Source organism: Thalassophryne amazonica, chromosome 20 (assembly GCF_902500255.1).
Source record: "Thalassophryne amazonica chromosome 20, fThaAma1.1, whole genome shotgun sequence".
Classification (NCBI taxonomy): Eukaryota; Metazoa; Chordata; class Actinopteri; order Batrachoidiformes; family Batrachoididae; genus Thalassophryne; species Thalassophryne amazonica.
Window position 1 is genome coordinate 47,519,961 of NC_047122.1, and position 16,484 is coordinate 47,536,444.

Consider the following 16,484-nt stretch of genomic DNA (forward strand, 5'->3'; position numbering starts at 1 on the left):
AATTAAAGCACTAAGCAACATATACTGCAATAATAGAGTAAAGGAATAAATGCCAACAATAAAATATACACAACAGCAATGCACAAAAACCAATGGAAGGATTTCTTAATGATGTAAATTAAGTCAAGATACATTCAGGGACTTCTAAGTGTTCATATGTATGTGTATGTATTATATCTCCATCCCTGACTGTGTAAGGTAAGACTGGCTGTAAAAGTGTTTAATTTTGTGAGCAATAATGCTTAAGTTCAGTTTCTCCAATTACTTTCACCTATAAAACTGGAGGGACTGTGTATAACAATCAATCATCAATCAATCAACTTTTTTTTTATATAGCGCCAAATCACAACAAACAGTTGCCCCAAGGCGCTCTATATTGTAAGGCAAGGCCATACAATAATTATGAAAAACCCCAACGGTCAAAACGACCCCCTATGAGCAAGCACTTGGCTACAGTGGGAAGGAAAAACTCCCTTTTAACAGGAAGAAACCTCCAGCAGAACCAGGCTCAGGGAGGGGCAGTCTTCTGCTGAGACTGGTTGGGGCTGAGGGAAAGAACCAGGAAAAAGACATGCTGTGGAGGGGGGCAGAGATCGATCACTAATGATTAAATGCAGAGTGATGCATACGGAGCAAAAAGAGAAAGAAACAGTGCATCATGGGAACCCCCCCACAGTCTACGTCTAAAGCAGCATAACCAAGGGATGGTCCAGGGTCACCTGATCCAGCCCTAACTATAAGCCTTAGCGAAAAGGAAAGTTTTAAGCCTAATCTTAAAAGTAGAGAGGGTATCTGTCTCCCTGATCTGAATTGGGAGCTGGTTCCACAGGAGAGGAGCCTGAAAGCTGAAGGCTCTGCCTCCCATTCTACTCTTACAAACCCTAGGAACTACAAGTAAGCCTGCAGTCTGAGAGCGAAGCGCTCTAATGGGGTAATATGGTACTACGAGGTCCCTAAGATAAGATGGGACCTGATTATTCAAAACCTTATAAGTAAGAAGAAGAATTTTAAATTCTATTCTAGAATTAACAGGAAGTCAATGAAGAGAGGCCAACACGGGTGAGATATGCTCTCTCCTGCTAGTCCCCGTCAGTACTCTAGCTGCAGCATTCTGAACCAACTGAAGGCTTTTTAGGGAACTTTTAGGACAACCTGATAATAATGAATTACAATAGTCCAGCCTAGAGGAAATAAATGCATGAATTAGTTTTTCAGCATCACTCTGAGACAAGACCTTTCTGATTTTAAAGATATTGCGTAAATGCAAAAAGGCAGTCCTACATATTTGTTTAATATGCGCTTTGAATGACATATCCTGATCAAAAATGACTCCAAGATTTCTCACAGTATTACTAGAGGTCAGGGAAATGCCATCCAGAGTAAAGATCTGGTTAGACACCATGCTTCTAAGATTTGTGGGGCCAAGTACAATAACTTCAGTTTTATCTGAGTTTAAAAGCAGGAAATTAGAGGTCATCCATGTCTTTATGTCTGTAAGACAATCCTGCAGTTTAGCTAATTGGTGTGTAGCCTCTGGCTTCATGGATAGATAAAGCTGGGTATCATCTGCGTAACAATGAAAATTTAAGCAATACCGTCTAATAATACTGCCTAAGGGAAGCATGTATAAAGTGAATAAAATTGGTCCTAGCACAGAACCTTGTGGAACTCCATAATTAACTTTAGTCTGTGAAGAAGATTCCCCATTTACATGAACAAACTGTAATCTATTAGACAAATATGATTCAAACCACCGCAGCACAGTGCCTTTAATACCTATGACATGCTCTAATCTCTGTAATAAAATTTTATGGTCAACAGTATCAAAAGCAGCACTGAGGTCCAACAGAACAAGCACAGAGATAAGTCCACTGTCCGAAGCCATAAGAAGATCATTTGTAACCTTCACTAATGCTGTTTCTGTACTATGATGAATTCTGAAACTCTTCAAATAGACCATTCCTCTGCAGGTGATCAGTTAGCTGTTTTACAACTACCCTCTCAAGAATCTTTGAGAGAAAAGGAAGGTTGGAGATTGGCCTATAATTAGCTAAGATAGCTGGGTCAAGTGATGGCTTTTTAAGTAATGGTTTAATTACTGTTGATTACATGTTGATGGTTTGGATGAAGTAACTAATGAAAATAACTCAGACAGAACAATCGGAGAGAAAGAGTCTAACCAAATACCGGCATCACTGAAAGCAGCCAAAGATAACGATACATCTTTGGGATGGTTATGAGTAATTTTTTCTCTAATAGTCAAAATTTTGTTAGCAAAGAAAGTCATGAAGTCATTACTAGTTAAAGTTAATGGAATACTCAGCTCAATAAAGCTCTGACTCTTTGTCAGCCTGGCTACAGTACTGAAAAGAAACCTGGGGTTGTTCTTATTTGCTTCAATTAGTGATGAGTAGAAAGATGTCCTAGCTTTACGGAGGGCTTTTTTATAGAGCAACAAACTCTTTTTCCAGGCTAAGTGAAGATCTTCTAAATTAGTGAGACGCCATTTCCTCTCCAACTTACGGGTTATCTGCTTTAAGCTACGAGTTTGTGAGTTATACCACGGAGTCAGACACTTCTGATTTAAAGCTCTCTTTTTCAGAGGAGCTACAGCATCCAAAGTTGTCTTCAATGAGGATGTAAAACTATTGACGAGATACTCTAACTCCCTTACAGAATTTAGGTAGCTACTCTGCTCTGTGTTGGTATATGACATTAGAGAACATAAAGAAGGAATCATATCCTTAAACCTAGTTACAGCGCTTTCTGAAAGACTTCTAGTGTAATGAAACTTATTCCCCACTGCAGGGTAGTCCATCAGGGTAAATGTAAATGTTATTAAAAAATGATCAGACAGAAGGGAGTTTTCAGGGAATACTGTTAAGTCTTCTATTTCCATACCATAAGTCAGAACAAGATCTAAGATATGATTAAAGTGGTGGGTGGACTCATTTACTTTTTGAGCAAAGCCAATAGAGTCTAATAATAGATTAAATGCAGTGTTGAGGCTGTCATTCTCAGCATCTGTGTGGATGTTAAAATCGCCCACTATAATTATCTTATCTGAGCTAAGCACTAAGTCAGACAAAAGGTCTGAAAATTCACAGAGAAACTCACAGTAACGACCAGGTGGACGATAGATAATAACAAATAAAACTGTTTTTTGGGACTTCCAATTTGGATGGACAAGACTAAGAGACAAGCTTTCAAATGAATTAAAGCTCTGTCTAGCTTTTTGATTAATTAATAAGCTGGAATGGAAGATTGCTGCTAATCCTCCGCCCCGGCCCGTGCTACGAGCATTCTGACAGTTAGTGTGACTCGGGGGTGTTGACTCATTTAAGCTAACATATTCATCCTGCTGTAACCAGGTTTCTGTTAGGCAGAATAAATCAATACGTTGATCAATTATTATATCATTTACCAACAGGGACTTAGAAGAGAGAGACCTAATGTTTAATAGACCACATTTAACTGTTTTAGTCTGTGGTGCAATTGAAGGTGCTATATTATTTTTTCTTTTTGAATTTTTATGCTTAAATAGATTTTTGCTGGTTATTGGTGGTCTGGGAGCAGGCACCGTCTCTACGGGGATGGGGTAATGAGGGGATGGCAGGGGGAGAGAAGCTGCAGAGAGGTGTATAAGACCACAGCTCTGCCTCCTGGTCCCAACGCTGGACAGTCACAGTTTGGAGGATCCAAGAAAATTGGCCAGATTTCTAGAAATGAGAGCTGCTCCATCCAAAGTGGGATGGATGCCGTCTCTCCTAACAAGACCAGGTTTTCCCCAGAAGCTTTGCCAATTATCTATGAAGCCCACCTCATTTTTTGGACACCACTCAGACAGCCAGCAATTCAAGGAGAGCATGCGGCTAAACATGTCACTCCCGGTCTGATTGGGGAGGGGCCCAGAGAAAACAACAGAGTCCGACATTGTTTTTGCAAAGTTACACACCGATTTAATGTTAATTTTAGTGACCTCCGATTGGCGTAACCGAGTGTCATTACTGCCGACGTGAATTACAATCTTACCAAATTTACGCTTAGACTTAGCCAGCAATTTCAAATGTCCTTCGATGTCGCCTGCTCTGGCCCCCGGAAGACAATTGACAATGGTTGCTGGTGTCGCTAACTTCACATTTCTCAAAACAGAGTCGCCAATAACCAGAGTTTGATCCTCGGCGAGTGTATCGTTGAGTGGGGAAAAACGGTTAGAGATGTGAACGGGTTGACGTGTACACGGGGCTTCTGTTTAGGGCTACGCTTCCTCCTCACAGTCACCCAGTCAGCCTGCTTTCCCGACTGCCCGGGATCTGCCAGGGGGGAACTAACGGCGGCTAAGCTACCTTGGTCCGCACCGACTACAGGGGCCTGGCTAGCTGTAGAATTTTCCACGGTGCGGAGCCGAGTCTCCAATTCGCCCAGCCTGGCCTCCAAAGCTACGAATAAGCTGCACTTATTACAAGTACCGTTACTGCTAAAGGAGGCCGAGGAATAACTAAACATTTCACACCCAGAGCAGAAAAGTACGGGAGAGACAGGAGAAGCCGCCATGCTAAATCGGCTAAGAGCTAGTAGCTACGCAACCTAGCGGATTCCTAAAAACACACAAAGTGAATAATGTGTAAATAATTTAGAGGTGATTCAGCAGAAGGAGTGCCTTAATTAAGGCACCAAACAGGCCATGAAGCAGCACAGGTAACACACGACAACAGCGAACGCACGACAACGGTGCTAAAATAAAATAAAAATCGACTAAACACGCTGTGGAGCAGCACAGGTAACGCACGACAACAGTGCTTAAAAAAATAAAAACGAAAGCGTTAGCAAGCTAGTTAGCTTGCCAACGCTGATGAAAGTTAGCTGATAAAAGTGCTCCGTCGCGATGTTTCGACCGTTAGAGGTCTTCCTTAGGCGTTGGAGCACAGTAAAAAAGTAAAAAAAAAAGTAAAAAGGTAAAAAAGTAAAAAAGTCTTGAAAAAGACTGTTAGTTCAAAGTCCAAAGCAGCAGGTAGCAGTCTCTGTGTAAACAGTCCCAACAGAGAGCCAAAATTCTGATGCAACGTCTTCCAGTCGGTGAGTGACTTCTTGGCGAGTAACCAGGCTGCAGTCGATGAATTACAATGGCTGTAATTCCAAAATGGTGAATGCGATATTCCTGTTAAACCTCTTTAATTAAACCTGAAAGTCTAGACTAGAAACACATAATGGTTGTTTCATTTCAACATCATTGTGATAATGTATAAAGGCAAAACTGCACAAAAAAAGGAGGTGCTGTCCAAATACTTGTGGACCCAGCTACATGAGTAACAAGTATGGTAGAGCAGGTAGTATAATTTTGAGTTTTAATAAACGAACAACTTTTTGCGACTAAAATAGACGCTGTCCACTTCCAGGTATTTTCAGAATTGGTTTTTATCTGCAATTTAGCATGACGCACACCTCCCTGCTGCACACGTGTATGAGGTTAAGTGGTCCATCTTGTCATCTTTCAGACATCCCATCAGGAATTCAGTGCTCTGAAGCAGTCCAATGCAGAGGCCAATCAAAGGGAGGAGGTCCTAAAGAAGCTGGCTTCAGCCTATGACAGCTATGTTGAGATCAGCAGCAACCTGCGCGAAGGCACTAAGGTACTCGCTCAGCACATCACACACAGCGGCACAGAAGAGCCGTGCAGCAGTAATGCTGCTCTTATCAGTAACTTTTCTTTAAGTGTGTCAAGGTGCTTTGCAAGCCAGGTAATTTTATTTTTGTCCCCTCCTCTTTGTCTCATGGCAGTTTTACAACGATCTGACAGAAATCCTGCTCAAGTTCCAGAACAAATGCAGCGACATCGTTTTTGCTCGCAAGACTGAGCGGGATGAACTACTTAAGTATGTACTTGCTAATTTTTTTTCCTCCTCTGTTTGATAGACAGCCGTATGAGCCAGTTACAAGGTAGCAAAGTCAGCAGGTTCCTTTCCCCCACTAGCTTTGATAAAGTAGAAAACGCGGAAGTACATGTGCTGTTTATGTTTCCAGGGAACTGCAGCAGAGCATCGCGCGAGAACCCAGTGCACCATCCGTCAACGTTCCTGCTTATCAGACTAACATCGCCGGTCCAACCCCTGCACCGAGAACCGTCTTTGTGAGTCGCCATGTCTGCCAAGAAAATGCCCAGTATTTTTGACATGGGTGTAAAACGGCTGTTGTAAACTTCTCTGTCCTGGTTCTCCACCTTTTAGGTCCAGCAACCACAGTCGACACCCTCCCCCAAGCCCCTGCCCCCATCCAGGCCTCCTCCACCCAGCTTCCCTGCCCAGGCAGCCTCCACCGCTCCCACCAATGCACCACCTGTAGCCCCTCCCACCACCAACCAACCACCTGCAGTCCCTCCCACCCAGGCCCAAGGACCACCTTATCCCACCTATCAGGGCTACCCAGGGTGAGTTTGATTCAGATCCTTGTTTAAAATATGTAGACAAAAAGTTAATGAAAAAACAATGCATCAGTGAAAATGAAAATGTGAAAGGAATAAATTTAAAAAAAAAAAATTTTAAGTAGAATTATATAGAAGACTTTCTGTCTTGATTGGAATGAGTCCAGTGTGTTCAGGACAAAATATAATTTTAAAATTTTATAGAAATTTTTGATGCTTAAAGAAAGTAGAGGTGGGCAGGACACTGCTGTGATATTTGTCTTCATTATACTAACTGTGCCATGATATGGGTTGCGCAATACTGTCAGCACTGTGATAAATCAATTTTTCCCCTAAAATAGCACAGAACCCTGCCAGGTCAGATTTTTTTTTTTTTTTTTCCCCCTCTTCAATGTAGCCAATGAAGTATGTCAGTGGGGAAAAAAAATGCAAAATACCCATTAGTTTAGTGATCAGTAATCACTTCAACCCAACTGGTATCAGTACCGCAGAGGCAGTGATCAGAGCTGGAGATGGCAGGTCTGAGGGCCCAGTGCATAAGCCCGCCTCATTTTTTTGAAGAAAGTTGGTTAACAAAACAGCTATCCAGAATTTTATTATTATTACTAAATTAAAGTGTATTCAACGCCCACCTAAAATAAATTAATTCCATGACCCTCAACACATTCTAAAAAGCAAAAATAATGAGTTTTCACTATGTTTTTCTCATCTCTTCCACATCTGACTTGTGATGATGTCAGCTGTTTGGCCTGTGCTCTTATTTTGAAAGACTTTTGCAAGAAATGGGAAGAGTTCCATCACAATGGCTAGCTTTGTAGCCCCAGTCACAGAGTGAATGCTCAAGCAAAGATACCACTATAAGGAGCTGTGCTGATAGTATCCGTTTGTTTTTGTCAGACAATAGTCCTTTTTCCAGCCGTAAAATGAGTTCCTTTTCAGCTGATATCCACAGAGTTTGTGAGAAAGTTTTGTGCGTGTAAGGGAAGAGAAGACCGAGAGCTTTCCTGTGAGCTGGACATTTGTTTGCCCTTTTGAGTGTGAGAAAGTGAGACACAGTGAACACACACAGCACTGTACGAGAGCACAGAGAAAACAGAGTTTACATGTTGACAGTGACACACTGGATGTTCCACTCTTTTCAGCAAGAGTCTGACTGGAAAATTATGGCTCGTTTTATCTTAACGAGGAGTTAAAATGGACAGCAGCAAACATTAACTGCAGTGTCACCTGGATTTAAACAGGCAGGAACTTTTGAAGATAAACTATCTGTGAAATGTTTTAGTGATGTGTAAATTATTGTCCATCTAGTTAATATTGAAAACTGACCGTGCATGTCACATCACTTTTTTTTTTTTTCTTTTTTTTTCTGCAGAGAGACATCAGCTGATAATAAAATAAATAAAAGCAGAAATTACCTGTGTTTAATACAAAATATAAGTGTGAACAGCAAGTAGACTATACAACCTCTGGCAAAAATTATGGAATCACCGGCCTCGGAGGATGTTCATTCAGTTGTTTAATTTTGTAGAAAAAAAGCAGATCAGACATGACACAAAACTAAAGTCATTTCAAATGGCAACTTTCTGGCTTTAAGAAACACTATAAGAAATCAGGAAAAAAATTATGGCAGCCAGTAACGGTTACTTTTTTAGACCAAGCAGAGGGAAAAAAATATGGAATCACTCAATTCTGAGGAAAAAATTATGGAATCATGAAAAACAAAAGAACGCTCCAACACATCACTAGTATTTTGTTGCACCACCTCTGGCTTTTATAACAGCTTGCAGTCTCTGAGGCATGGACTTAATGAGTGACAAACAGTACTCTTCATCAATCTGGCTCCAACTTTCTCTGATTGCTGTTGCCAGATCAGCTTTGCAGGTTGGAGCCTTGTCATGGACCATTTTCTTCAACTTCCACCAAAGATTTTCAATTGGATTAAGATCCGGACTATTTGCAGGCCATGACATTGACCCTATGTGTCTATTTGCAAGGAATGTTTTCACAGTTTTTGCTCTATGGAAAGATGCATTATCATCTTGAAAAATTATTTCATCATCCCCAAACATCCTTTCAATTGATGGGATAAGAAAAGTGTCCAAAATATCTACGTAATCTTGTGCATTTATTGATGATGTAATGACAGCCATCTCCCCAGTGCCTTTACCTGACATGCAGCCCCATATCATCAATGACTGTGGAAATTTACATGTTCTCTTCAGGCAGTCATCTTTATAAATCTCATTGGAACGGGACCAAACAAAAGTTCCAGCATCATCACCTTGCCCAATGCAGATTCGAGATTCATCACTGAATATGACTTTCATCCAGTCATCCACAGTCCACGATTGCTTTTCCTTAGCCCATTGTAACCTTGTTTTTTTTCTGCTTAGGTGTTAATGATGGCTTTCGTTTAGCTTTTCTGTATGTAAATCCCATTTCCTTTAGGCGGTTTCTTATAGTTCGGTCACAGATGTTGACTCCAGTTTCCTCCCATTCATTCCTCATTTGTTTTGTTGTGCATTTTCAATTTTTGAGACATATTGCTTTAAGTTTTCTGTCTTGACGCTTTGATGTCTTCCTTGGTCTACCAGTATGTTTGCCTTTAACAACCTTCCCATGTTGTTTGTATTTGGTCCAGAGTTTAGACACAGCTGACTCTGAACAACCAGCATCTTTTGCAACATTGCGTGATGATTTACCCTCTTTTAAGAGTTTGATAATCCTCTCCTTTGTTTCAATTGACATCTCTCGTGTTGGAGCCATGATTCATGTCAGTCCACTTGGTGCAACAGCTCTCCAAGGTGTGATCACTCCTTTTTAGATGCAGACTAACTATCTGATTTGATGCAGGTGTTAGTTTTGGGGATGAAAATTTACAGGGTGATTCCATAATTTATTCCTCAGAATTGAGTGAGTCCATATTTTTTTCCCTCTGCTTGGTCTAAAAAAGTAACCGTTACTGACTGCCGCAGTTTTTTTTTTTCTTGATTTCTTATAGTGTTTCTTAAAGCCAGAAAGTTGCCATTTGAAATGACTTTAGTTTTGTGTCATGTCTGTGATCTGCTTTTTTTTCTACAAAATTAAACAACTGAATGAACATCCTCCGAGGCCGGTGATTCCATAATTTTTGCCAGGGGTTGTAATATTGCACTGGGACTTAAGTGAAAACCAACATTGCACATATATTGCACATGGGAGATTATTGCACATAGGCAGTTAGTGTTTTTTTAGTACAGTCCGTATGTGATGGTGTATGTTTTATGGAGCATGGCTTGGTTTCAACAGTCTGACAGCCTCAAGGAAGAAGCTGTTTCTGAGCCTGGTAGTCCATGAACATCTTAAGGGGTTATTCCGGTTCCTGGAACACCCACTCCCACTGCAAGTCTCTCCTTCCTTCCACCTCCATCAAGTGGTGGTACATGATATTAACCTTTTTTTGAGGTAGGACACTGAAGTTTTGTGGGACTAAAATAAGATTAGCCTCCTCTGTGCCAGGCTAAAAACTTTAGTCGGGTAATGTGAAACTTTAGCCAACTAAGCGCTTTGTGCAACGACTAACTTCAAAAGATGAGTCGAGTAAGTGAGTTTAGTCCACTAAACAAGATTAGACCTCTTTATGAAACCAAGCCCAGATTTTAACTTTGGAGCAGATTGATACATCACATCCAAAAACTGAAAAATACTGCAATATTATTTTCAAGTCATATCGCACGCCCCTAAAGGGAAGAATGTTTAACCTGAAGCTGAAGTTTGATGAACATTTCTGATTATAATAGTCTTTCTCACCCCCCCCCCCCCACCCCCACCCCCCCCCCCCCCACACACACAGGTACTATCAGATGCCTATGGGATACAACCCCTATCCATACGGTCAATACTACATGCCTGCATACCAAGCCACCCCAGGACAACCAGGCTACCCAGGCGCTCCTGCGGCTGGACAGCCGGCATACCCCGGTTACCCCCAGCAACCACCCCAGCAGCCTTACTACCCTCAGCAATAACTGCACCCCCCCCCCCCCCCAAAAAAAAATCCTTTTTATGTTAACACCAAATCCAGAACACTTTATAGCCCCAGCAATAACACTTTCTCTCCATCAATAACTCACTACATCCACTTTCATTTCAACAATTGCATGCCTGACCTGCACTTCTTACTTTTTGCCTCCCTTATTTTGAGAGTTCTTATTTCCATCTCCCCCCCCCCCTTCATCCAAGATCATGTTATCTGGGTTGTACTTTTTCTTTCTTTAATCTTTCTTCATCACCTTTGACAACATTCACTAACCTCTGCTTGCCTCTGCTCCTTTCTTTGTGTTTTTTTTTTGTTTTTTTTGTCATTTTCTAAAGAGGTTGTTAAATGTTTAATTTAAGTCCCACCTGGATTCCATTGGCATCGTACTTGGTCTGAACTGTACTGCTGTAAAACACTTGAGGAGCTGTGCAGGATTTCACGTCTTGGAGGGGGTGTGGCCTAAAGGCCCATGCTTGTCATCGTGAATGGGTGTGATTGAGCGGGGTCGTGGTCATACTACTCGCGTCACATCCTCACTCCCCGCGACCCTGACTTCTTCGATATTCACGATATTCCTATTTTTGTAATGAATACTGAAGCCTTGCTGATGTATAAACATCTAAATAATAGTAATAACAAAAAGTCTGTAGGTGAAGACTGTGGAGAGTTGTTCTTTCTTCTGACTCTTACGCAGGGAATGCTGGTATATGTGTTACAATCAGATTGTAAACGAGGGAGAAATGGCTCTATTATATAAATATATGTATGATATGAGACTGTCGTTAAGTCACTCTGTACTGCACTTTCATTCTTTTTTTTATTCCTCAGCTCTAATGTGATTAAAAGGAACAGCAACCAGAAAACACCTGTCTTAAACATTTTGTGTGTGTGTGTGTGTGTGTGTGTGTGTATTATCCTATGTGTATCTGTATCTCTGGACATTTGTGAGGTAGCCAGAAGAGGGCGCTCCTATCGCTCACAGGATGCTTGGCAGCAGCCATGATGTTTAGTCAGCCAATCAGGAAGTGAGTAGTTCCGTCCTACCAGTTGTTGTCTTTTGACCTCTCGGAGTATTGGGGGCAGGTCCATTTAGACGACATGCAAATGATGCTCCAGTTAGGTCGCGATCTCATCCAATCATCTCTTCCCTCAGGTGATTTTTGCACCGACAGATTTCATCTCCAGATATTTATTCAGTGTCAGGAGATGCTAATGATTTCACATTTTGTGTGTGTGTGTGGCAGGGCGGCAGATGGCAACGCAGTGTGATGTCTGGAAGGATGCATGGAGATGTTGGCACAGAGCTGCTGGTCCCCTGCCTGCATCCATCACTTCACCTCTCTCCATTTTCCTCTCTCTCTCCATCTAATCTGTCTTCTTGAGTTCTTATCAGCTCTGCTCTTTAAAAATTATTGCCATATTTCCACTTCATTTCCCTTTACTCCTTTCCCATTTCTGTACTCCCCCCCCCCCACATCATATTTTCTTTTTCTCCAAAGCGTCCCCTCAGCCACCTGTCTTCTTATATCCTCTTCTAATTTTTCTTTTCTCTCCCGGCTCGTCTGTTTTTATTTACCATTCATCTGTGCTCGCTTTTTGTCAAAGCCCAAAATCGTTGGCGGGGAGTTTGTCCTTACTGGTCACCATCTCTTGGCTGGTAAACGTCTCATAACATCGTGTCAGTCTCCAGCCGGCACGCGTGCATTCGTGAGTGAACCTCACGAGGAAGGATGCACACTTTTAATCAGATGTAACAGCTCGCATCTCCCACTGGAAGTGACGGAACACATAACACGCTGTCATGATCGTCACTCCGTACAGCGTCATGCCATCGCTGCCAAAGCCCATTGTAGCTGTGGATGTGTTTATCAAAGGTGTCCCAGGCGTTTAATTTTAACAAGATGTTCTCCACCGGAGGAGTGTCATCTTTTAATTGGTCTGAAACTGAATAACGGCAGCGAGCAGAACGCGGCGGTGACAGGTATTAATTACCTTCTGCCTAATGGCTCCCAAACTCCACACTCAGCCATCCTGGTGTTCACTCTGTTCTTACTCCCCCACCATTCTCTCCTTGCCATGTGTTTGCCTGCAATAGGGCTGAAGCATGTGTAACTGCACAGAAGGGGTTGCGTTGTCGCGCAAATGATGGGGGGAAGAAACGTGTGATCAGGAGCCAGAAAGTCCATGTCTGCATTTTGCTTGAAAAAAAATAATAATAATAATAATTCAGAGTTGGAGTGTGATGGTCTTAATAAAGAGTTTCCTGAGATACTTATATTTATGTGATCGACCGATCAAGTTGCCAGCATCACTGAATGCGCGTCAGAGGGTAATTTTGCCTCCGCGAACCGGGTCTCTGGCCCTAGCTGGCATTTTTCTTCCACAGAAGCAAGATGCCTGAAATAGCTCTGATTGACAGGTATAGAGGCACAGTTACTATAACAACTACCTCCTGGCTCTCATGAGCATTTCTCCCTTCCTCTACACCCTCACCTCTCCACTTTTCATTTTCTTTTACCAGTGCTCCTTTTACCCCGTCTCTCCCTCTCTCACCCCCTCATATGTGCATGTGTAGGTGTGGAGGGAAGAGATTATGAAAGGAACTCGACTGCAATATTCCTTCATACGTAGATGTTTGTGTTGCAAGATAGAGAGGCCTGCCACAAGCTATTGGATGTAACCTGTGTGGGTGAGGGTAGGCGAGAGTGGGAAGATGAAACATGCTTATACAACACGGGCAAATAAGCCTTTTATATTCTTTTTTTTTGTGTGTGTGTGTGTGTGTGTGTTTGTTTGTTTCCTTTTTAGTGCTTGTTCCCCCTGTCAGCTCGAGCGGCTTTGCTTGTGTAATCAAGTCGGCCCATTGTGTTATGTTCCTGCATGTGTGGGAGGGTATTATTTTTTTTCTCCCCCTTATCTCGCTCTCTTTCTCTCTCTCACTCTTTTACACGCATGCACGCACTTTGTGTCAGCAAGCGGTACAGTGAAGCCACCTGATATGATGAGTGAATTTCAGGCATGATAGAATCTAGCGGGACTGACACCGGAGAACGGGGCACAGAGAGAAAGTTTGCGCTGCTGGGAAGAAGGACGTCATCGCTGCCACCTGCTATGGTGGGGTGACAGCCAAACGTGTGCACTTGCATATGCAGACAGACGAGCAGAGGTCAAAGCAATCTCTTAACGTGCCATTAATGGTATGATTTTACTTAACCTTGTTACATTAAAGCCATCTCAGGCTCTCCGTTCCCGCCTGTCACGGGCCCCGCTTCCCTCTCCCGGGTCTCTGCCTCCCCTTTATCCCCGTCGTCTGTGAGTCATCACACGCAGGGTGAGAGCTCTGAGGGAAAACAAGCTGCCAACGGTGGACATGCCATAACAATACAGCAACTGCGTGTGTGTGTGTATATATATATATATATATATATACATACCTGTGCGTGCAGCTGTCTCAGAACATGTCATCAGGAACATTTCCAACTGTACAAAAACAACATCCACATCTCTGCGTGTATATGTGCACTTGCACCGCTGTGGCTTTCTTGAGAAACTGCTGTGCCATTTTATTGACTGCTTGTCTCGCTTTTTGTGGCAGGAAGTGCGACAGCGGGGCTCAGCACCTGTGTGACCTCCAGCGGCTAAGAGCATCTCTAATGAGCTGAGCTCGGCTGTGGCAGGTCGTGTGCTACAACCAGCTCCTTGCTTACACCTCAGACTTGATCAATAGCGCACCCGTCATCAGCCTCTCGCTCCGTGTAAAAGACTGATGCTGCTCGCGGCCGTATTGGATCAGATAAAGGGGCACACCTGTGGAGGTCTCGCCTCCCTCATCTGCTTGTTGCAGAGTTTGATGATGAGTGACAAAAAAAACATTTTTGTTGCCTAATTGCTTTAATGCTCCTCTGCTTGGTGCTGCAAATTGACCAGCGGGGCTTCATTGAGTGTTGTGGTGTAAAGGTTGTGCTTAATTTCTCCTTTTCTTGGATATTTGAAGGTGTTTCTGTGCTGTTCATACAGCGAAGGGTGATCATTCTGAATTAATTAGGCTACCATACACAGGGGAAGATGCAGCCCATAATAAGACATTTAAAACAGGATGGGATCTGGTATCCAAGTGCAGGGTATCCATAGAGACCGTTGCTATGGCGGAGAGAAATCTCACCTCATTAGGAACAAATATAAATAGCCTTGCGACACAGCTTATGGTCATGATGCCCACGGCTGAGAAGAGGAGGCTCGGAGGCTTCAGGTCAGTGATACATGAGGAGAGTCCACTTAGGATGGAATCATAAATGTGCAAAATTAGATTGGAAGGAAGGGAGAAATCAAAATTAGGACAGAGGGAAAGAAAAGATTGAATTCTCCTCAATGGAGATGGTAGGATGGGAAAGGAGGAGGAGATGGAGGAACGTGAAGACAAAAGCTTTCGCTATTGTCTGCCTATAAATAAAAATCAGATGACACTTTCAGAACACGAACTGAAATCACACCAGATTAAATGTTTTGAGCTTCGTGACACCGTGGCTCAGCCCACGAGTACGGTGGTCCAGACAGGTAAACATGGAGGTAAATCTGCAATCTGAACATAAAAGCCACAGCATGAATACAAATTAAGCCACAATGAAAGTGAGCAGCAATCCATCTATATTATTGGTCCAGTTTGCTGGCGGACAGGTGGACTATTTCTGTTGCACACAGTTTGTGAATCTGAACCATTTTCCAAATGTGATCTGAGCCATATTGGAATTGTGCTACTGCATGAGACTCCCAGAAGTGCTCACAGCCATGGTCCCCAATTTGAAGTATTGTTCAAATGTTTTGTATATTTTACGAAAATTAAACCCTACCCCCGACCCTTATTTTAAGAAACACCATTTAAGATGATATGCAAAGTTGCGAGGCAGTGGAGACTGGTTTCAAGCCTCATTCCAACCCGGGAAGCGCTTCTGGAAATGGCAGATTCAGGAGTTTGAAAAATTTCCACCTCGTCCAGCTTTGCAAAATGTCCGGTAGCAGAAATGGTCAATCTGTCCACCAGCAGGGATAGAAACCCAGAAACCTTGACTGACAATATAGACAGACTTCAGTTGTGGCTTAATTTGTATTAGTGTTGTCATTTTTGCATTTGTGCTGTGACCTGCATTCGAGTTGCTCCTTGTGCAATCCTGTTGACCACTCTGGGCCACCGTACTCATTTGATATCAGAACAAGCTTTTGTTGAAACATTACTTAAAAAGAACATTAATTGGCACAATAAAAGACAAGTGAATCCAAATGTGAAAACTCTAAAATAAAACATGACACACCCACACACTAATGTGCCAGTGGGAATAACTTGTGAAATATGGCTGTTCCTCTTTGTCTCCCAAGAAGTGTCTTTTGCAGCACTGGCGTTTTTTCCTTTTCACAGCCACACACATAATGAGCAAAGAGGAGAGGGAAGGCATGAGTTTGTGGGAGGAAAGATGGGAGTGGGGGCTGTGAGAGGTTGACAGCCAAGTGCCGAAAAGACAGATGGGAGCAAAGACAAAACTCCAGCCATCCACCGCTGATTGCATCAACAGGTCTGAGCCCTCCAGGTATGCTGCACTGCACCACAGTATTACGACATTATTGACTCATCCCATTATTGGCTGTCCAGAGGTTTGCTGTGGGCTCGCCTCCTCTTTCTACCCATCACCGCTTCCTTCCGTGTTTTTTGTTGTCACAGTGTGCACACTTAGATTCTGTACATTATTCTTTATAAAATATTGATCTCCTAGATGCAGATAAAAATTAGGTTGTGATTTTTGTTTTTTGTTTGTTTTCCCCTTTAATGATAACAGGATAGGGCTTGGGCAGCAAAAAATGTGGGTGAGTAGGCGAGTGAGTGTTAGTCCATCCCTGCCAGCTTGTGTAGACAATAACTCAAAAACGGTAAATTCTACCATTTTATAACTTGGTGAGTTTAAATAAAGCACATAATGATGTTAAAGTGATTATTGGGGTTTCAATTGTTTTTGGTTATCAATTGTTTAATGCACCAGATCAATCAAAAGAATAGCTTTA

At 42.5% G+C, this 16,484-nt stretch overlaps 1 protein-coding gene across 2 annotated transcripts in view; it reads left to right on the forward strand.

Moving 5' to 3' along the window:
* pdcd6ip (programmed cell death 6 interacting protein) overlaps positions 1-11,299 on the forward strand; it is a 34,032-nt gene extending 22,733 nt beyond the window's left edge. For both annotated transcript variants that reach the window (XM_034161072.1, XM_034161073.1), the window contains exons 14-18: positions 5,496-5,630; positions 5,779-5,873; positions 6,022-6,127; positions 6,225-6,424; positions 10,251-11,299. In XM_034161072.1, the coding sequence (XP_034016963.1) occupies positions 5,496-5,630; positions 5,779-5,873; positions 6,022-6,127; positions 6,225-6,424; positions 10,251-10,425 (711 nt within the window). In that variant the 3' untranslated portion in view covers positions 10,426-11,299. The remainder of the gene's footprint in view (positions 1-5,495; positions 5,631-5,778; positions 5,874-6,021; positions 6,128-6,224; positions 6,425-10,250) is intronic.
* Positions 11,300-16,484: the final 5,185 nt, after the last annotated feature.